Here is a 22904-nt window from a genome sequence, read left to right on the forward strand (position 1 = left end):
CATGGATGGAACTAGAGGGTATTATGCTAAGAGAAGTAAGTCAATCAGAGAAAGACAATCATACAATCTCACTCATATGTGGAGTTTAAGAAATGAAACAGAGGAACATAGGGGAAGGGAAGGAAAAATAAAACGAGATGAAATCAGAGAAGGAGAGAAACTGTTGGGTCCATGGTCAAAGGAGTGAGACTGATACAAAGCGAAGGTCAAGCAAAGCTTTTATTTCGCGCCAAGCATCGAGAATCAAACTGACCGGCCAGGGCCGTCTCTTGCAAAGAGACGACCCCTCCCAGCCTCACAGACTAACTTTTATAGAGTAAAGGCCATGTGGTTGAGCCTGGCCACACACAGGTGGCCAATTGAATTACAATTCACCCTATAGTAGTTATTTGAACTAGCCTATCACTCTGGTCAGAATTGGTCAGGGCCCACATTCTTGGGTAGTTAGGGAGGTGCTTTTCTGTTTGGATGTCTCAGCCTGGCTTGGCTCATCCTTGTATTCTGGGCTCTGTTACCTCCCCCTGACCTGACACGTCCTGGTATATGGGCTCTGTTATCAGGGGCTGGTCAGTCATATTTTTCTGGTTTCCCAGAGTTGTTTCTAAGTAAGTTCCTCTGGGGGGGTGGGCAGAGTCAATCTATGTTTACTGCATAAACAACAAAATGGCTCGCTCTGGCTAAGCAGGCCCTTACAAAACCATAAGAGACTCTTAATCATAGGAAACAAACTGAGGGTTGCTGGAGGGGATGGGGGTGGGTGGATGGGGTAACAGGGTGCTGGACATTAAAGGGGGCATGTGATGTAAAGAGCACTTTGTATTATATAAGACTGATGAATCACTAAACTCGACCTCTGAAACTAGCAGTACACTATATGTTAATTAATTGAATTTAAATTAAAAAATTTACCTTGGAATGTTTGTATACTTGATTGATGGGCACATAATTTATGTAATCTTGAGGAATTTTAGACTGATTTATGTTTTTAGCAACCTCATATGTGGTTTTTCAAACGTGTTGTTGTAAAATATGTGCTTATGCTAAATAAATTTGAACATTGCAGAAGTTACCAAAAATTTAAAAAATAAAGATAAAAATAAAAATTCAGCTATAAAAAAATTTAAAAAAAATTGATTGGGACTCTAAGTATCATGATCCTAGATAGGGTCTAGCTTGTCAAACTTGAATGAAATTTTCTTGAACTTTGATACATTTAATTGTTAAGTCATTTTTTAAAAAGATGACAAGTAGCTCGACTTGGCTGCAACATGAACTTCTTAAAAGGAAGACCCGGGACATAAAACTGAAAATGTTTCCTGGTGCTTGACAAACTGCAAATGTATTGCTGACAAGAATCATGAGTTGGAAGAAGTATGTGCTAAATCCCTTATCTTTCATAAAGAAGTCAGTAGACTGTGCCTGATGTAGAGAGTGTGATCTCACCCTGTAAATTTATAATTTATAATCTTAACCTATAAATTTATAATTTAAAATTATAAAGATAAATTTATAAAATTATAAAATTATAAAGATAAAAAGATAAATTTATAAAGATACAATTAAGAATAGAAGCTCTAAACGGTGATCCGTACCCCCCACCCCCGCCCAGGTAATGGAATGGAAGGTCTTTTATCTTTTATTTTATGCAGTCCGGTCTCATTTGACGAAAATACTTAAAATCCATGTGTTTGTTACTCCTATGATTAAAAAGGTCTAACAAAAGAAAACAAAGGATAGGGTGGACCGGGCCATGGAGGCCTTGAATGCCGGACAAAGGTCAGTGCACTTTATTCTTTAATTATAAAGCCTCCTGGTGTGGGCTCATGCTGCTTGGCAGTGGTGTCCAGACTCGCCGCCCTTGACTGTGAAGGTTCTGGAACAGTGATTTTCTGCAGGAAAAATGCTGGATGGGTGGGGATGGGCAGAGGCTGAGGTTGATTAACATCTTGTGAGGTTTTGTGTGTCCCAGGAATCTGGGCCTCCAGCGGCCAGCAGGCCCCTGGAAAGGAAGTCACAGGAGCTGTCTGGCATCTTGATAAGACCTCCCTGGGCACCAGTTTCCACTGGAGCTCCTGCAGTCACCCTCTGACAAGGCAAAGCGCAAACAGAAAAACTCTTCTTTTCTGCATGGTCCACCCACCCTCTCTGGTGAAAAGAATGGAGGAAAGGTAAGGATTTGCTTAAGGATTTATCTTACTTTCAAAGGCAGTGATAGTTTTTCCCACTAGTTCACATCTCTGACTCCACCTTGCGGTAGGTATGTGTGGAGCTCCCCCAGGAAGAGGCAGGAGGTTGGAAAGGTCCACCTGACAGCTTTGGGTGCTGGCAAAGTCAGCTGTGGGAGATCTGACTATGGTATTTGGGAGTTTTCCTCCTCTGGTTCACCTTTCTCTATTGGTTTGTTCCCTCCGAACGTTCAAATCTGTGAAATGGGGGCAATAAATGGACAATATATCATCCAGCAGATGGCCAACCGTCATTCGTGCTCACAGGGACCTCAGAATGCTTCTGAGCATGTGTACGACACTCTCAAACTGGGTGACTAACTTCACACTCTGGAATGGAAGTGAGCTGGTCAGTCCTCCAAGGAATGACCCTGCCTCACCGAGAGATCTCATCGCGTGCCCTTCCGTGTTTCTGCCAACTTTTGTCTCTCAGACTCTTGTTCTTTCTACCCAAGTCCTCCTTCCTATGATAGTCCCTTGCCAATTGCCTCGGGGGCTGCTTTTCTGGAGGAGAAAAAAGAGTCCAGGCCGCTTTTCCTTTCAGCAATGGCTTTCACCCACCTGTTTCTAGTTCAAGATTTTATTGACCATTCTCTTGTGGTGTTTCTGAAACACCTACCTCCTGGTAGGCTCGACATCCTCGCTCCCCTGTGTAGTCACCTACACTCACACACAGACACTCACATAAACATCCACTCACATGAGAACACACACTCATATGGCTTCAGGTTGTCTATTTTGTTTTATTGTGGATTAGAAATAAAAACTTTTTTTCTTTACATGTCGCCCAGTGGAAACTCAGATGGGGAAGTGGGAGAGCATAGCACCTACAGTTGGAAATTCTGTAGATAGGTTGTCTGGGAATAAATCTGAGCTCAGAACCTAACATCTAGTGACCTCATGCCTCCTTGAGTGGTTTGTGCCTCCATTCCTTGTCTGAGAAGAGGTGATCATGTTAGTACTCACCTCTTAAGATTATTTTGAACATCGAATGAAAAAAATAGTGCCTGGCATCTATCGGGTTCTCCAATTGTTAGCTGACACTCTTAGTCCGAGTGCCAGCTATGTCCTTGCCCTTGGGCTCCTGGATCTACCTGCACTCATGACTGTCACTCATACCAACCTGGTAATAGCGCTCAATGCCTTTTCTCCTTCCGGTCTTGCTTTTCTCAGAGTGCTTGTGAGGGTTCAATGAGGCAATGCATCTCATGTTTCATCTGAGTAAGTGGCAACTCTTAGTATTATCTCCCTCTAAACAAATGTATATTCCATGCTCCTCCCAGGACCTACTTTCCTTGAGAAGGGTTCTGTCCCAGGGGCCAAATCCGGCCTACAAGCATATTTGTAAATAAAGTCTTGTGGGAACCCAGGTACACCCTTTTGTTTGCTAATGTCTATGGCTGCTTTCACACTATAATGGCAGAGTTGAGTCATTTCTGTAGAGACCTATGGCCTACAAAGCCTAAAATATTTTTTATCTGGCTGTCTGCAAAAAATGTTTCTTGGCTCCTATAGTAAAATAAAAGATGAAGGCAGATTAAATTTCATTTGAGGTAGAGATGAGAGAAGGGAATTAGATATTTCAGGTCATGGCTGAGTGGGCTGAGGTATGGATAATGGACTGGAAGCTGGGGAGACCCAACTGTGGGGCCTTCCAGTGGCATTCTGAGAATGACACCTAATGGCAACCCAGCTTGACCTTGTGAGTAAAATCTAGAACCAGGAGAACCCACCCAGAAAGAAAATTACTCTCAGTAACCAGAAAGAATGAGTGTATGTAGAAGGAGGGCACTGCCTAGAATTGAGTGGGAAGCAAGTGAGAGGAAATCTGATTCTTGGGGAGCAGGGAAAGGAACAGAAAGTCTAAGCTACCCAGGTATTCTAAGATCCTGCTTCTGCCAGCCTTGAGAGTAAAGAACCATCAAATCCCTGAGTGGAAGGTGTGTGGAGGCCATGTCATCTGAACCCCTCTGTCTCTGGTTGGGGATGCTGAGGCCAGAGAGGGGAAGGGTGAGCCCAAGTTTGCACAAGAAATTGATGGATGAGGAGACCATACTTGATCTTAGTGCACTTTGCACTGAGCTAACTTTAAATCCTGTTCCTGCTTCTCTTTTAAGATGCTGTCCTGGGGCTGGGAAAAGGTCCCTCCCCAGAATTCTGAGAGAATATATCGTTCCACCATAAACAGCCAGCTACAGTTCTCAGTTAAGAGCTGAGCAGGGAGCCTGAAGTGGGACTTCTCATGGTAGGCTCTAAACAATTAATACTGACTAGATGACTGAGAAAGGGGGCTATCAATGTTAGAAAGACCAATCATGTGGAGAGAGCATTGGGGCTTTGAGTCCTAGGGAGGGTTGGGTCCACCAAGACCACAGGGCCAGTGAGTCAATAAATCATGCCTGCATAATAGAACTCCAATATAAACTCTGGATCCTGAAGCTCAAAGTAAGCTTCCCTAGTTGGCAGTCTTCTGCGTATTGCCATATACTGCTGTGCCAGGGGAATGACACATTCCTGAGGGTAATGGAAACTTCATGTCCCAGACCTTGCCCTATATTCCTCTTTTTTTGCCTGATTCTGATTTGTATTCTTTTGCTACAATAAAACTGTAATCATAAGTACATTGCTTTTCTGAGTTTTGTGAGTCATTCTAGAGAATTATGGAACCTGAGGGGATAGTGCAAACCACTTAATTAATAGCCAGCTGCTTAGAAGTGACGTTGACCAGAGGTTAAACTGGTGGTGTCTGAGGTGAAGGCCGTCTCATGAGGACTGTGCCCTTCACCCGGGGTGTTTGGCCCCACTCCAGAGAGCTGGTGTCTGAAGTCATTGCAGAGGCTCATGTTTGTGTCTTCTGTCAGTGTGGACTTGAGAATGTTGAGTTATGAGAGAGTCTTGGGGGCAGAGTCCATTCTGATCTTGAGACAAACCACAATAGTGGTTCTTCTGGGCTGTTGGCCTATTTATATGTATCATGGATGTGGAATTGACAAGACTGTTGGAGAATGCAGAGCCCTAAGGGGTTTGCTTGCTGGGCACTTCAGTCTCATTCCTGACATCATTTTGTCCCCAAGCCTGAGTGTTTTTCTTTTATTTTTTTGCCCCATGTTTAATTCATACTGTCATGGATAACCCAGATGTCACTGAGGGCCTTGCATTCTTCCATCACCTTTGTCTCCAGGATCTATTTTATACCTGAGATCTTTTTCCTCTGATATATCATTCCAGAAGAAAGCTCATCTAAATTGATTTGCACACATCTGCACATACAACTCCCCCTCCCTTCACCAACCTACCCACGTTATTCGTAAGTGTGATGTAGACTTCACTGAAGATTTGAGGGTCATGAGAAGAAGTCATATGTATACAAATAATCTATGTATAAATATCACACATTTCTGTTTTCCCTCCTGAGAGGTTTCTCACCGGCCCTTTGTCTTACCTGGTACCCAGCCAGCCATCTGCTGTCTTGCTAATTCCCCTCTTCCTCTTTCTTCTCTGTTTCTTTCCTTCTTTCTCATAAACAGAAATAAATTCTTCACACTTTCTCAGTTGCCTGATGTGTAGGAGTCAGTCAACTCCTTTCTGGATTTCTCTCAAAGGGAATTGATCCTCCATGGGAGGAGGGCAAGTCAGAAGTCTCCTATCCAGCCATCTTCCTCTTAATTGTATGTCTGAATTCTAGCAATGAGCAACCAGAAAATGAGGTAAAAAATATCATGTACAGCAGCATTAGAAAACATAAAATACTAACTTGACAAAAGATGTGCAAGACTTATGTGCTGGAAGCTACAAAAAGTTGCTGAGAAAAATTAAGGGAGGCCTAAGTAAATAGCCAGTGATACCATGTGTATGAATTTAAAGACACTTTATTCTAAGATGTCAATTATTTCCAAATAAATGAATAGATTCAACTCAATCACGGAATGTTAGAGATGGTCAAGAAGTGCAGAGACCACCCCCAGTATCCATTTTCCTCCTTGGTCAGGTAAGAATTCTGAGAGTTTCAGAACAGAGAAAGGACCCCATCTCCCAACCTCCTCGATGCGGGAGGCACCGTGTAACAAACTCCTGGGTTAGGGCTTCAGTAGAAGGAGCATGGCTTCCCCCCACGCACAGTCCCCATCCTGGGGCTGAATGGGGCTGAATGCTGATGTGGTGGGGAGCCATGTAGGATCATAAGGCCTCTAGGGGAGACGGGAGCAGCAAGTTGGAAAGGATGCTGGAGTCTGAAGGCCTTGGAGTATTCAGGTCAGGTCAAATAAACTGGGTAACAACATTAGGCAATGTGTGCTTGCCTTGTGAGGCTCTATAACTGAAGTATATCATAGAGTGATTAAAAATTCACCATGGTGGAGCGCCTGGGTGGCTCAGTGGGTTAAGCCTCTGCCTTCGGCTGAGGTCATGATCTCAGGGTCCTGGGATCGAGCCCCGCATTGGGCTCTCCACTCAGTGGGGAGCCTGCTTCCACCTCTCTCTCTGCCCGCCTCTCTGCCTAATTGTGGTCTCTCTCTCTATCAAATAAATAAAATCTTAAAAAAAAATTCACCATGGCTTGACCCCATTTCTTTTGTGGTGTTTGTTTTTTTATCATAGTAGTGATGCATTCATTTGTATAACTTCTTTGCAAATGGTGGAGAAATGGTGTATAAAGTGACAGTATCCCTGAATCCCATTCTCCAGAGGCCACCAGTTATTAAAATTTCCATTCCTGTTTCTTTTACTATTATTAACTCAGAATAGTAAGCTTATATTTCTATTTTTAGTTTATCTGCATCAACAAGGGGATCAAGTGACTTCTCTCTTTTTTAAAAAAAGTTTTCTTAAAGATTTTGCTTATTTATTTGACAGACGAAGATCACCAGTAGGCAGAGAGGCAGGCAGAGAGAGAGAGGGAAACAGGCTCCCCGCTGAGCAGGGAGCCCAATTCGGGGCTCAATCCCAGGACCCTGGGATCATGACCTGAGTCGAAGGCATAGGCTTAACCCACCGAGCCACCCAGGTGCCCCTCTTTTTTTTTAATTTTTAAAAAAGGTTTTATTTATTTATTTGAGAGAAAGAGCAAGCAAGAGAGAGAGCATGAGCAGTGGGAGAGGGGAGGAGCAGAGGGGGAAGCAGTCTTCCCCCTGAGCAGGGAGCCCAACGTGGGGATCAATCCTACAACCCTGAGATCAGGACCTGAGCTGAAAGCAGACACTTAACTGACTGAGCCACCCAGGCGCCCCTTGAGTGACTTCTCTTATAAAATGTAAAGAGTTCAGCACACGTAACATTCTTCCTCCACTCCATGAAATTATTTATTTATTTTTTTATATTTGGTATAGATATTAAAAAATTTAAGTCTTATGTCCTATGACTTTTTTTCATGGGTCTCGTGCTACAGTCAAATTAATCTACTTGTCTTTCTTTTAAATGTCGTTTGAATTAGAAACTATTTCAGATAGTCAGAAAATTTCTTCAATGGATTTGTTCAGCAAATATTGAATAAGGTTCTTGTTACAGACTGAACCGTGTCCCCCACATTGTGCCGCAGTCTGTCTTGCAGTAGGCTCCTTCCTTCCACAGATTGTGAGTTCCTTGAAGATGCGTGTGTTGCCTTTGGATCGCCAGTGCCTGGCACAGGGGCTAGAACATAGAAGATGTTCAATTATTATTTATAGAACCAACAGAAGAATGACTGAGAGACTTTGCTATGAAAAGCCCACTCGACAATATATTCAAGCCTACACGTGGATAGGTTAATTGCAAAGATCTGTTAAATGGCAATTAGAAAAAAGGGTACATTTGTATAAATATTTTATTTTTACCTAGAGTTCATTCACCAAAAATGCAGGGGAGAGAAGGGCTTCCCTTTGAATATGGATTAGCGGATAGAGTTCTACTCTGTCTTTCTTGCAGAAAGCACATCCATTAAGCATTGTCTGTGATTTGCGGTTGCATTTAGTAAAGTGGAGAGCATAATATCATATGTATAGCATTCTGCATGAGGACATTTTTCACAATTGTTAGGATTTTTTCAATCTAGTAGAGTTGTCAGGCAAATTCAATAACAATAATTTTGAAACTAGCTTTTATGGCCCCTTTAAACATTCATATTAATTTTCATTGAAATTATAATTCTCCTTTCATTCTCTTGTTACATTGATTTACATTATATTTTGTTAAGTTGGGTAATTACATGAACAAGTCTGACCGGCATAAGTAGGATTGGAAACAGACCCAGCTGTTTCTCAGGAAGCAGGTAAATCAGTGCTCTCCTTTCCAGGTGTACTAGACAATGAGTGAATGACCCTGAGGGCTCAGCGTTTACTGGACATCAATCAATACATGTTCAGGATGGAATGAATAGGGTTGGTGAAAAAGATAGAGTCTGTTAACCAGAGACGTACTTAAAAGGTGTCTACTCCACACAGAAATAGCAAAGTGCTTGATAACATAGGTTTAAATAATGTTTGTTGAATTCATGCATAAATATACAGTTGTGGATGTCAGCTTCCAAAAGGTGACATAAGGGACTTTCAAACCTTTTCTCTGTCCTTGAAGCAAACTCCTGGATGTCCTGCACGATCCACCCCAAGGTGAAGTTACAAGGACAATCATCAGTAGCTTTAGGAAGAAGGGGCTCACAAACAGACACTTTCCTTCCCTTCTTCTTTGCTTCCAGAGGCAGCAAGCAGACCTGCAATGAAAGAGAAGAGCCTTCCTCAGACTGACTGACTCCAGAGAACACTTTCTCTTCCCTTGAGTGGGAGGTGTTTGCAAGAGCTACGGTAGTGCCTGGTGACAGAGCCAGTCTTTTCTGGAAGGAGCTGGACACACCATGATCTTCAGGTAGGGCTTGCTTGAGAAAAATAATTGCCAAGCACCTTCCTAATGGCAGGACAAGTCCCATGCGCTAGGGATTTGAAGACACGCTATCTGTTCATAAGGACTTCTCAGTGTGGTGGAAGAAGAGACATACAAATGAGTCATTATGGCACAACGTGGTAAGTGCTGTAATAGAGGGATGTCAGGATCAAGCAAGTTCAGTGTGGGCTGCAGTGGCTAAGTTTAAGCATCCAGGAACTCTGTCTCCTTGTGGCCAATATGAAGACGAACACCACTGACATCAAAAGAACCAGTTGCTTGGGTGAAGCCCGACAGTGTTCGATTCACACACAGATGAAACTTCTCCACATACCTCCTCATGATGGATGTATTCAGCCAAAGCTGTACAGTTGAGGCTATCACCAGACTCCCAGGGCTGACTGTCATAAGAACCTCAGTCTAAGTCAGTGGCATCACAGTGACACCTGTCTGGTGCAGAGGCTACAGCCATCTAATCCTGCCTCCTCCCACTACCCTGCACTCTAGCTGAGCCAAACCTACATACCCAAGCCCTACTGCAACACTTGGAAATCAAGAAATGCTCATAGGATGCAGAATCAGCAGAGTGCTGGACAGAGAAGAGCACTGGATCTGGAGTCAGGGAACCAGAGTTCTGAGTACTGAACTGTGTTACAGCAATGATTGATATATCTGGTTGGAAAAATAGAAAATTGTGGTTGGCATCATTTTCATAGCTACCTTGTGTCGTCTCCTGAGGACTCTGTTCATTCATTAGCTCCTCTCTCTGAAGGTCAATCTGAAGGCAGTCTCACAGTCTGTGAGGAGCAGACAGCCTGCTGTGGTGTCATACCATCTCATGGTGGCCCCTCCTTGTCTGCTGAGTTCTGTGAGGAGTGAGTAACCACTAGCAGAGAACAGTCCAGAATTCTGTACTGACTCTAAGTTTTTATCAATACGACTGGCATAACTATGGAAGGATCGGATGTTTCCAATCCTGCTCCTTATGGGGACTGGCCATGGAACCGACTGAAAGTCATAGCTAGAACAAGTGGTACAAAATCTTGAGGCTTACAGAGTGTTCCCAAATCTGGTATCTGTAAGCTAATAATAAGTGGTTTCCAAGATAATTTCTATTTTGAAATCAGTACAGGTTGCAATGGCCAAATTAGAACTGGTAGGCCATATTTCTTGACTCTATACTGGTTGAGGCCAGAGCTGAATAGCCATTTACCAATTCTCAAGGGTAAAAGCATGGTTCTCTTTATTAGAACCTAAAGCCAGCTGTCACCATGCCATGGACAAATGCCACCTGAAGAATTTTCATAGACTGAATTACCTGGACTAGTCTTTTGCGGGTAGAGAGTATGTCTCAAAGGACATCATTTTCCCCAAACTCAGAGAACCCAATGAGATTTAAAGTAGCAGAATTCACTTATTCAAGCTTTATACATGCAGGATGCCCCCAGTCATGGGACCAAACATGACTCTTATGGGAACGTAGTCTGGGGAGAAAATAAGGGATCTTCTTTTCCTATGTCATAGACAGAGAATAATTATGAACATGGGTTTTATGGTTTTTGGACAGTGAGCCGTTCCATTGCTATGAAAATTTGCAAAAGAAGAAGACAGAGCGAGCAAACATTTGATAAAGAAGATTCAGAAGATCAGTGATTTCTCTGAGAAAAACTGGAAAAGCCAGATTAAAAACAATCAATTTGAAGACTTTGGGGAATCACTGAGACATTTTGGAGGCACGAGGTTGAGAGAAGAGTAGATGATTGCCAAGGCTGTTGAGGCAGTGTTGACTCTCAAATTTCTGAGACTCTTAATCACTGACCCGAATGTATTCCCAGGGGTATCCTCCATTGGTGTCCCTGGGAACACAAACAAGACTTGAGTACCTGCCGTATGCTCACTGATTCTCAGGGCTACCCTGCAACATGGAAATTACTGTTCCCATATTACAGAGGAAGGAAAGGGAGGTTTGTAGAGACTATAATACTTATTGAAGGCCACACAGCTTTGGAGTCCTGGAACCTGGATTCAAACCCAGTTCTCTCCACCTTTAAAGCCTGGGCTTTCTCTACTGCAACACAGACCATCTCCTGACATGGGAATGTTCTGTGATCCAAATATTTCCACTGACTGTCTGAGGCCATGACTTGGTCCCTGGAGGCAAGGGGAGATATGTCTGGATAGGCTGTGTGGGATGACAACAGGGCAAGAGCATTACTTCTCCTCTCGGACAGTGGTTTCTGCTCAGGGGCAGGAAGTCAGAAGGCTTAGGCATGAACAATGGATAATTTCAGTGACTGAGAGAGGTCCACTCACCAAGAGAGAGGAAATCATGCTTAGGTCATGAAGGGAACGTGACTTCTTGCTATGACACTGTGAGGACACCTTAGGCTATTGGGCCAGAAGTAGCTCAGTGTGTCAGCTTTATGAGGACAGAGATGGATTTACTCTCATCCATTGCTGTGTCCCCAAAGCCTAACTCTGTGGGAGTGACACAATGGGTAGTCAAGGAATTTTTAATTGATAAATGAAGAATGAATGAATGAATGAATGAATGAGAAGTCTAAGGGTACTGGAAAATTTAGATTCAATGTAATATAAAAAAAGTTCTTAGTGAAATTAGTTACCCAGGGACACACACATAAGGAAATGAAGAAAATTTCAATTCTTATTATTCCTTCTGTGGAAAGTTCTGGTGTGTGTTTGAAAGAATTCCTAATGCTTGCACAAAGAACTAATGATGGCTGCTGTGAGGTTACCAACCCAGGGAGGGCCAGCATATAGCTTCAGTGAGCACCTGGAAGATTTAAGCACATAATTTAGGGAGAGGATTCAGAGCTTAACTGAATTTCTCTGCACTTCAGAGGAATAATAGGCTAGGCTAGGGAAAGAGAGAGCCAGCACTGGGTCTGAATAGAGGCAAAGAAATACAGAAGGGGAATCATTAAGTGATTTTCCTAGGAGATACATAGGACAAAACCCACTCATTGTCCCCACATGTGATTCTGAATACAGTTTTCTTTGCAGATTAAAACACTCATATAAGAAAATTTGGGGAGGCTTTTAAAAAAAGTACTTATTTCCACTTTATGAAGGGCTTTGGCTGAAAAGAGGGGTGCTCTCGCAGATTCCAGATAAAAAACAAGGACCAACTCACACATAGGTGAATGTAGCAGTTGAGTGTTTACTTGTCACTAACTTTAATCTCTAAATAGCCATGTGAAGCAAGTATTATTATTATTCCCATCTTGCACATGAGGAAACAGAGCAAGAGGAAACAGAAGCACACCTCCTCAGTCTCATGCCCAAAAGTGGTGGGGTCTGGACTTGAATCTTCACCAGGGAGAAACTTAGCATGTCCGACTCTATATTCCTTCTATTTCCCTTGCTGCTGTGACCTATAGCTTAGAAACTTCTGCTTAGTCCCGGCATGTAAGTATGTTACAGCTAAGATTTGCAAAAACTGCTGTTTACCCAAAATCTATCTCACCCAAAGAGATAAGCAAGTAGCCAGACTGGTCACCATCCCAATTCCTCAAGACTGAGGAATGATCACGACTCAAGAGAGGATTGAAACTGTGCCCCATAAGGTTAATGAGGTTGAAAGCAGCAGAGAACTGTTTTTCAGGGAACTGTTTCCTCCTAATCAGCTATTGTCCTTTCAGACCTCACTAACAAACCCACCAGCTGTCTCTGCGGAAGCTTAGACTCGAGGTCAACAGGTACAGTTCCAGCCTAGGAACAAGCAAGGCACTGGATTCCATACCTGAGATAAGGAGCCCAAAACCACATCTAGTTTAGATTGGCTCTCCAAGCATGCCCATAGCCCACTCCTCTTGACCCGGGATAACCTCCTTGACGTCGGGCTGAATTTTGCCTCTTTCTGGCGCTGTCTTTGCTCCAAGGTGAACGTGAGATGTATGTTACATTATATTTGGTCAATGTGTATGCTCCACCTTTCCATGTGAATAGTCGTAAGTTTCCCCACCCATTTCCATCAATATGTCAGCTCCTACCCTGAATTTGCCCTTTAAAAAGGCTACTGGAGGGGCACCTGGGTGGGTCAGTCATTGAGCATCAGACTCTTGATTTCAGCTCAGGTCAAGGTCTCTGGGTCAGGGAATTGGCCCCACATAGGGCTCTGAGCTCTCCCCTTCTCTCTGCCCCTCCCCTGCTCCCTATGCCACTCATATGTGCTCTCTCTCTCACTCTTAAAAATAAATAAATAAATAAATAAATAGGCCCACTTGATCCTCAGCCCAGAATCTCAGAGATGGTCTTTGGACATCAGCTCTCAGTCTCTCCAGGTTGCTGGCCTCCTGAATAAAGCAGCCTTTCCTTTTCAACCAACAACTGTCTCTTGAGTATTGGCTTTCTAGCAGTGAGCCGCTCAACTTGGATTTCGGTAACAAGCCCAGGTAGAGGTCTGTGTCAGAGTCCTCACCCTTCCCAAGCCCTGCAGCCCCACTCCCAGGGTGGTGTGTCCACTGCACGTGGAAGGTGGTGCCGGGAGGAAGCAGGTGACTCTCAGGAACAAATCTAGAATGGCAACCACTTGTGTGTTTTCTTAAACAAGAACAGGCAAATTATGTAAACAGCAAGGAAGTTAAGTCCATCCAATATGGAAGAAAGAAGAGTGGGTAGAGGACAGCTGAGGGCCAACCACAACACCCAGCAGCCCCTTCTTGCCTCTAAAAAGTCCCCATCAATCCAACTGGCCAGGGGCTCACACAGGATGGGAGTATCAGCATGGAATAAGCTAGACCCTTCTGGGCCCCACAGTTAGCATCATGGCCTGAATTATCCATCATTCTCAGTTCCTGGAGTCCTGGATGCCCTGAAGAGATGGAGGAAATCCACAACCTCTGCTGTCCTCCCTCAGGGCGACATGCGTTTTCACTCATGGAACTGAACACAGTTTGAAGCTCTAATTTGTGTTTGTCTTTTTCCTTTCTTGGTCTCCTATTAAACTCAAAGCTTGTAATGCCTAGATCTGCTTGGGGTTTTTGGGTTGATGTTGTTCACCATCATGTCCCCAGCATTTAGCACATGTCCCTTAGAGATCATCTTTTATAATATCTTCATTTAACACAGGAAAAAGTTGAGGCTTAAAGAGTCAAAGGGATTTTCCTGAGATCCCATTGTGAATAGCAGGTCCAGTGCCCAAGGGCCTTGGTCTCCTGGAGTCCTGTCTGAGGCTATCCCACTGTTCTCTGCCACATCATCATCATGAGAAAAGCTTCCTCCCAAAAAATCCACACGTTAGCTCAGAATGTGAGAGAGATTCAGGGGTATAGAAATGGCTGGTTGATCCAATATCCATCTCCCTCCTCTCTTACATAATAATTCTGTGAGTTTTAGACCAGGAAAAAAAATCCTATTCCCAACCCACCTTAATGCTGGATGGCACTATGTAATTTGATGTTGGCCAATGGGAAGTGAGCAGAAGCAATGTAGCCAATTTCTGAATTGTGTCTTTCCTTCTCTTCACCACTGGATGGAGAGCTAAAGTGTCGAGCGCCCATGTAGAGCCATCTAGGAGGAAGTCACCCCGGGGGATGGGAGCATCAAGTGGAAAGCACAGCATGTCTAATGCCATGGAGTCACCAGTTCAGTCCTGGTAACTTCTCTCTTGTTTAAGTCACGATCATAATGGATATCTTCCTAAAGTAACACAAATAATAAACTTAAAAACACTTATAAACACCTGTGTACCCCTATCTTCTTAAAAACAAACAAACAAACATCAACCCACTACATTCTATTCTCAAGGCATCTATGTTGATAATGAGAGATTAGTCCCAAGAAGTGACATTAGATGGAGATGTGCAGACAACCAATCTCTGAGGAAATACACAGAGAAATCGATCCAATCACACACAGAAAGTCCCAGGACATGCCAACTGTGAGGAGGCCATAAGAAGAGATGGATTTCCTCCATTTGCCATCAAATCTCATTTCCAACTTCTCTACCCTCCTCTGCATCCTCATCATCCTCATGAATGGGCTCCCTCTCTCTCTGGGTCCTGGTTGCTTTCAGTGGAAAGGGAGATAGGGGCAGACAGGAGCTGGAGGGTGGGAGGAGGGCGACTGGGGGTTTGTGATTTTCTGGCTCTCCTCTGCCAGGCTGTGAGTTAGCATGGACGTGTTGCTCTGCCTAAGGACTCCACTCCTGTTTGGTGGTCCTTTCCTACAACCACAGCCCTCCTGAGTTCTGGTAACTTCTTCCCCTTGTCTTTAAGCCTAGTGATCTTAAGGACCCTGCTATTACTTTACTTAAGGGGTAGTGGCCACCATCCCATGTAATTTTCTCTAAATCTGCCCATATTGGTGGATTGTACCTTAATTAAACTCTTCTGAATTATCCCATTTTAGGCCATCTGTTTTCTGCTGGCATCCTGAGAGATACTGAAAGGAAAGTAAATTTCAAAAAGCAAGTCAAACAGATGACTGGGTTATTCACAGTACTTAAGCTTTGGGATGTGTGCATGTTCCCAATCTTGCTCCCTAAATTAAGGAAAGCAACAGATTTCTCACCATGACAGCACAGTTTGAATGGTTGGGATGGAGGGGCAAGTGGGACAAGGCTCTAATGGGGGAGGGGGGACAAGGTGGGTTTACCAATTCAGATTTCCACAGTCAAGGCTGCCAGAACCCAACATGGCCGGGAGGTCCTCCATGCCTGCTGTCTTCTCCTGCAGGAGCCCCTGAATACTGCACCCCCAGATCAAGTTACATGGATGTGCACTAGAAGGAAAAACCCAACAGTGGCTTTGGAAATAAATGCTCCATCAAGGTGCCTTTCCTCCACTGTTTCAGCAGGAGGCGACAAACTGACCTGTGCTGAAGAGAAAGCCTCCTGTGAATGACCGCTGCTACAGGACACTTCTCTGCCCAGGAGCAGGGGTGAAGCCTGGTGACGGAGTAAGACTGATCAAGATGCTGGACAGCCCCTGTGATTTCCTGTACAGGGATCTGCTGGCAAGTGAGAACGTGGGGTTCTATGAGTCACCACTCTTCATGAGATGTTTCTCGACACTTGATTTGCTCTACTCCTATCGCTTCACCTCTGCCCTTGACAGGTTCATCAGTAGACTGGCTAACCGCTTTTCAAAGGATCAGTGAGCCTCAAGATAAATTACTAGAATTTTTCCAAACTGACTGAAAAAAGGGAACAGAGTATTCAAGAGTTGTGGGATGATAACAAAAGATATAGAATACATAGAACAGGGATATTAAAAAGCAAAGAAGAAAAGGAACAGAAGATCTATTTGAAGTAATAATGGCCAAGAGCTTTTCAATTATTTGCAGACACTAAACCATAGATCCAGGTAGTTCAGAGAACCTGAACTAGGATGAATAATAATAATTTTTTTAAGACCCCTGTATTTGCATATTCAATTTCTGGGGGCAGCGAAACCACTCCATATGATACTGTCATGGCGGACGTGTGATACCCTGCATTGGCCAAATCCATTGAGTTATATAAGGAACCCTGAGTAAACGATGGACTTCATTTTATAATAATGTCTCTGTATCGGTGCATCAATTTTAATAAGTGTGACACATTAAATGAAGATATTAGCAATAGGAGAAGCTGTGGCAGGGGGAGTGGGGATGGGGAGAGGGAGTATGTGGGAACCCTCTGTACTTTCTGCGAAAATTTTCCATAAATCTGAAAGTGCTCTAAAATGCAAAATTCATTAAAAATGAATAGGCAAACCACCAACTGGATGAATATTTATAACACACATAACTAAGGAAAGACTTATCGGCATAAATAGAAACTCCTACAAATAAATAACAAAAAAGGGAAACACTTAATAAAAATGGGCAAAACTTAAGACACTTCAAAAAAAATACAAGTAGCCAATAAGCACATGGAAAGATGCCAATTTCATAAGTCATTTTGGAAATGCAAATTAATACACAATGAGATGCCACTTTATACTCATTAGAATGACTAAAATTCAAAAGACTGGCAATGTTTGTTAAGAAGGATTTGGAGCAACTGGCACTTTTAGACATTGCTGGTGGAGATGTGCAGTAACACAACCACTTTAGAAAAGAGCTTGGAAATTTCTCAGAGTCGAGCATACATCTTTCCATGACCTGGCAATATCACTTAAGGTTATTTATCCGAGAGACATAAAAACATATATCCAGAAAAAGCCTTGAAGAAGAATGTTCACAGTAGCTTTATTCACAATAACCAGTAATGGAATACCACATAGGATCTATCAATATGAAAATAAATGGTGGAATATCTGTACGATGAAATAGTACTCAGCTTTATTAAAATGACAAGCTACTGACATGCAATGTCACGGCCTGCATAAATCCTAAAAATATGCTGAGTGATACAAGGTAGGAACAAAAGAGTACATTGAATCATCCTAAATATATGAAATCAAAGGTCAGGGAAACCTCATCTTTGGTGTTAAAAGCAGGAATGATCATTTCTTCTGGGTCAGGAGGAACGTCTGGGAGGGACATGAGGGAACTTTCCGAGGCGAAGAAAATGTGTTGTGCTTTGCTTGGGGTTTGAGTCACGTGGGCGTACTGTTGTAACTCACTGCACCATTCGCTTATGATCCATGCCATTGCTCTCTCCTAATTGTACCTCAATTAAAGAACTAAAAAATTATGAGACGATGCAATGTTTAAACTTAACATATTATAATTTTTACAGAACATGTCATTTTAGAAATGTTTTTCTGTAATTGAATTAATAAAATGAACGTTGCGAGCTCTGTGGAAGAGAAGGTAAATCTGAAGAAGATCCTGTCCTCAGAGAATACAGAGTCTGGTAAGACACATTGGAAACGTGCCATAAAGGGGGTGGCTTAGTTGGTTAAGAGTCTTCCTTTGGCTCAGGTCATGATCCCAGGGTCCTGGGATTCAGCCCCACATGCCCCACATCGGGCTCCCTGCTCAGCCGGGAGTCTGCTTCTCCCTCTCCTTCTGCCCCTCCCCCCAGCTCGTGCGCTCGCACTCTCTCTCTTGCTCTGCTCTCTCTGTCTCTCAGATACATAAATAAAATCTTAAAAAAAAAAAAAAGGAAACATGCCATGAAGGATCAGAGAGCTCAAGAGAGGGAGAGCCAGAGCAGAGGCACAGAGACGGGAATGAGAAGGTACATACATGGGGTTCCTCTGGAGGGCGAGGGACAGGAAGTTACAGTAAGACGACTTACCTCAGACCTTAAGCATGCTTTGACTTCGATTTGCCCAGTTATAAAACTCAACTTTGTGTTTGCACAAACTGGCAATGGTGACAGAAAGAAACACATGGTGACTCGAATCTGGTAAACGGACATTTAGTACAGGCTTGGTGTAAAAATTCATCATTTATTTATTCATTAAGTATATTTATTCATTAAGTCATTTATTCAACAGACATCCATTAAGCTAGGGAGATATTCCAGGGCCTTTCAAAATCAAAGACAATAGCTCTTTGGGACTAGACTGCACTTCAATTCTTTTAATTTTATGGAGACAGATGGCAGGAGGGTGACCATAGAAAGTTGTGAGGGAATGTTCTTCTAGTCCCTCTTGAGCGCAGTGACCAAAGAAAATGTCAACTTTTCCTGTACCGCGTTCAGCCTCTGCTGAAGGTGGGATTCTTCAGAAGGGGACCTGAGAGTTGGCAAAGCTGGGGATGGTGTGAAGGTCCTGGGGGAGGCTGTCCTTGAGGCGCTGGACTTCAGTGTCTGCCTGACAGGCTCTGTCTCAGACCTCACAAGGAGGACTGTTATCTCAACCTTCAGCTTTATCTTAAAACTTGAAGGCTTTAAGACCAGGGCACCCACCTGCTGAGAGAAGTCAAGAAAACCTCCCAAACTGATGGGGAGAGAGTTGGCTCTCAAAGCCACATTTGTCTGAGGGAGACAGACTGACTCAGAACACCACACTGCTTCCGGCCATCTCCAGAGTTTCCTGAGGAAGGCTGGCTTCACTCTCATCCCCTCCTGATAGGTCCTGCAGAGCCCTCTGCAGGACCATCTTGAGGGTCCTGTGCCGCTGAGCCCACTGCTGTCTACAGGAGCCAACGAAGAAGTAAATGATGGGGTTGACACAGCTGTTGATGCAGGACAGGAGAACAGCAACCAGATAAAGATGCTTGAGGACTGTATCCGAGGACTGTATCAGAATCCAGTGTAAGAGGAACCAGTGGATGCCAAAGGGCAGGCCACAGAGGAGGAAGACCAGCACCGTGAGTGCCATGGTCGCATACAGCCTGGTCAGCCGCAGCCGATGGCGGCCACACAGCGATTGGCTGAGCAGGGCCAGGCTGGACCCAGAGAGAAGCACAAATAAGAAAATCAGCCAGGTGGCAGCAATGAAATCAAACGCCCGACACCAATTGTCATCGAAACCCCGAAACAGGAAGCCACAGTACTCCCCTTCCAGGATGCTCAGCAGCAAGGAGAGGGCCCAGAGCAGGGCACACGTCATAGCTGATGTGTGTTTTGGGCGGTGGCAGCGGTACCAGATGGGACACAGGACTGACAGGCAGCGCTCTGTGCTAATAGCACTGAGAAGGCTCAGGCTTGCGATGTAGGCAAAGGTCCACGCGAAGACGAAAAACGTGGGGATGGAAAGGGACACGGAATGGAAGTTGACAAGCATCACCAGGAAATAGACAACCTGGAAGGAGAGGAAGAGGAAGTCGGCTCCTGCCAGGTTGAGGATGTAGACGGAGAAGGTGTTCCTCCGCACGCGGAAGCCCAGGAGCCACAGCACGATCAGGTTTCCCACCAGCCCACCGAGGGCAAAGGTGAGGCTCAGCAAGGACACGATCAGGATCCCCACGGGGAAAGTCTGCAGAAAGGCGTGGTCACTTCCATTCACCGGTGTGAGTGTGCTCTCCCAGGCTGGGGCGGTGGGATCCAGGCTCAGAAACCCTCCACTGGTATTCCTGGGAACACAAACAAGACGGAGCACCTGCTGGAAGCTCACTCCTCCTCAGGGCCAGACTGCTACTGGGGGATTACTGTCTCCATGTTACAGAGGAGGGAAAAGGAGGCTTGCAAAGGTTACCATACTCACCAAACACTGCACTGCTTTGGAGTTCTGGAAACTGGATTCAGACCAGTTGTCTCTGACGCTACCGCTTAGACTCTCTCTACAGCAACACCGACCTTATACTAATGTGGGAATATTCCAGGGTTCACACACCTCTTCTTAACCTCCCAGACCATGTCAGGTCTGTAGGAGGCAATAGGAAAAAAGTCTGGACAGGTTATGTGTGGTGACAGCAGGACCCTGAGCTCAGGATTCCTTCTCCCTGAGACTGAGAATTCCTCTTAGGGGCCAGGAAGTTGGAAGACCCTGCCATGACCTATGGACAATCTCAGTGACTAAAGGTGGTCCATCTACCACAAAGGAAGTCATGATTTAGGGTCATGAAGAGAATGTGACCTGTTGCAAAGACTGGTATGAGTATAGCCAAACCTCTTGGCCAGAAATGTCTCAGCATGTCGGCTTTATGAGGACAGGAGATACTTTCCTCCTGGCCATTAGTGTGTCCCCCTAATGTCCTACTCTATTGCGAGGGACACAGTCTAAGTCACTCTTACAATGGCTTTTTTTCTAGAGCAGTCAAAATAATAAACTTAAAATATTTACGAGTATGTGTATACACCACCTTAAAAAAAACAAAACCCCTCATAAAACTACGTTCCATTCTCAAAGCATTTATTTTTTTTAAAAGACTTTATTTATTTATTTGAGAGAGAGAAAGAGAGAGTGCACACAAGCAAGGGTGCGGGGGCGGGGTGGGGGCAGAGGGAGAAGGAGAAGCAGGCTCTCCGATGAGCAGGGAGGACACAGGGCTGCATCCAGGACCCTTGGATCATGACCTGAGCTGAAGGCAGACGCTTAACCAACCAAACCACTCAGGTGCCCCCGTTCTCAAGGCATTTATGATGATAATGAGAGAATATTCTGAAAGAGTGACAGCAGATAGAAAGGTGCAGACAGTCAAATACATCTTGAGGAGTACCATGAGAAATTGATCCAATCACACAGAGAGAGAAAATCCCAGGAAATACCAACTGTGAGAAGGCTGTAAGAGGAGATGGGTTTGGGGGCCCCTGGGTGGCTCAATCAGTTAAACAGCTGCCTTTGGCTCAGGACGTAATCTCAGTGTCCTGGGATTGAGCCCTTTGTTGGGCTCCCTGCTCAGTGGGGAGTCTGCTTCTCCCTCCGTCCTTCCCCCAACTTGTCCTTCCCCCAACTCATTCTCTCTCTCAAATAAATAGCATCTTACAAAAAAAAGAGAGAGAGATGGATTTTCTCCATTTGCCATCAAATCTCATTTCCATCTTTTCCACCTTCCTCTGGGTGTTTTCATCATCCTCTTCGAAGGTTTCCCCCTCTCTCTGGCTCCTGGTTGCTTTCAGTGAAAGCGAGACACGGACAGGAGCTGGGGGTTGGGAGGAGGGTGATTGGGGGTTTGTGACTTTCTGACTCTCTGCCAGGCTGTGAATTAGCAGTGGACATGTTACTCTGTCTAAGGACTGTGCCCTTGTCTGGTGGTCCTTTCCTATATCCACAGCCCTCCTGAGTTCTGGTAACTTCTTCCCTTTCCCTTTCAGTCCTTGTCTCTGGGGTCTTCTGTTAGCGTCCTTTATAGATTTCCTTTAGCCCTGCCCATACCCATGTGACCTGTCCTTTCATTACTCTCCTCCATTACCTGTACCTGTTCGGGTACCATATTTTCTGTTAGGACAATGTCAGATACAAGGGTACAAAGGGGGAAAAAACCCAACTTTTGAACAGCAAACAAATCTGTGAAACCTGATGTTATTAAAACAATTTAGCTTTGGAATGTCGTGGTAGAATGCTGCCTTCGTCCCTGAGCACAATACATCTCTCCATGGTTGCGGATTTGACTGGAGAGAAAGAGGGAGTATAAGGAGACAGTAAGGAAGTCACAAGAGCCTGGTGGGGGCCGTTTGGCTCTCCCACAGTCCAAGTCACCAGCACCCAAAGCCTCGATGAGGAAGTTTCATGTCTCCCGATTTGCAGTGGGGTGCCCTGGCACCCCCCTTAAAATGAATTCACAAGCAAGCGGATTAAGAGGAAGAAAACAGAACTGTCTCTGAAAGAAGATAGTTCTTGATCAAATGCTTACCTGAGCACCATTCTTCTTGCTGGGGGTAGAAAATAGGAAAGGAAGAGCTTTCCTGAGATTGAGAAATAGCAGAGAGGACTTCTCTACTCTGTGGATGGCAAGGGGTCCAAGGCCACAGGAGTGGAATCTGGTGACTGCCTGAGGCTTATCAAGATGTTGGACAGCCCCTGTGATTTCCTGCCCAAAGGGCACCAGCAAATGAAATCCTGGAGATGTGTCAAGCAAGAAACTTCACGAGATGTTTTCATGTGCCATGACTCCAGTCACTTATCTTGGCCTCTCCCCGTTCTACCCCATCCGGTCCCCCTCCCTGTGAGAAATGGCTGTCCTAGGGCCTTTTGCTGCGCTCTGTGAGCCTGGGCAATAAACCATCCACCAAGCTGTGTGAGCTTCCATAGCTAAAGAATTGTTGGCTTGATGTCAAAGCCTGGCTTGATGTTCAAGGCCCAGCTTGATGTTCAAGGCCCTGCATGTCTTGGCTCACTTAATCTTTTTAAATTTAATCACAGAAGCAATATATGCACATTAGTTTTATTTCAAATGATGCCAGGGTGTATAAAGTGAAACACGAGTTCTCTCCTACTCTCATTTCTCAATAGCAACCAGCACTTCCAGTTTCCATTCTAAATTCTTCCAGATGCTAATATTATGACTTTGTATAATAATACTACAGTTCTGCTTTTGATTTGTCAATAA

At 44.4% G+C, this 22904-nt stretch overlaps 1 protein-coding gene across 1 annotated transcript; it reads right to left on the reverse strand.

Annotated features, from left to right (window-relative positions):
- Positions 1-18398: 18398 nt before the first annotated feature.
- MRGPRX2 (MAS related GPR family member X2) lies at positions 18399-22248 on the reverse strand. Its single transcript, XM_032881114.1, has 2 exons — positions 22209-22248; positions 18399-19988 (listed from the first exon to the last, which is right to left on the reverse strand). Exons 1-2 carry the CDS (start codon positions 22217-22219, stop codon positions 18968-18970), a joined length of 1032 nt encoding a protein of 343 aa, XP_032737005.1. The 5' UTR covers positions 22220-22248; the 3' UTR covers positions 18399-18967.
- Between the last annotated feature and the right edge of the window lie 656 nt (positions 22249-22904).

The sequence above is a fragment of the Lontra canadensis genome, unplaced genomic scaffold (genome assembly GCF_010015895.1).
Source record: "Lontra canadensis isolate GAN:19392208 unplaced genomic scaffold, GSC_riverotter_1.0 scaffold74, whole genome shotgun sequence".
NCBI lineage: Eukaryota > Metazoa > Chordata > Mammalia > Carnivora > Mustelidae > Lontra > Lontra canadensis.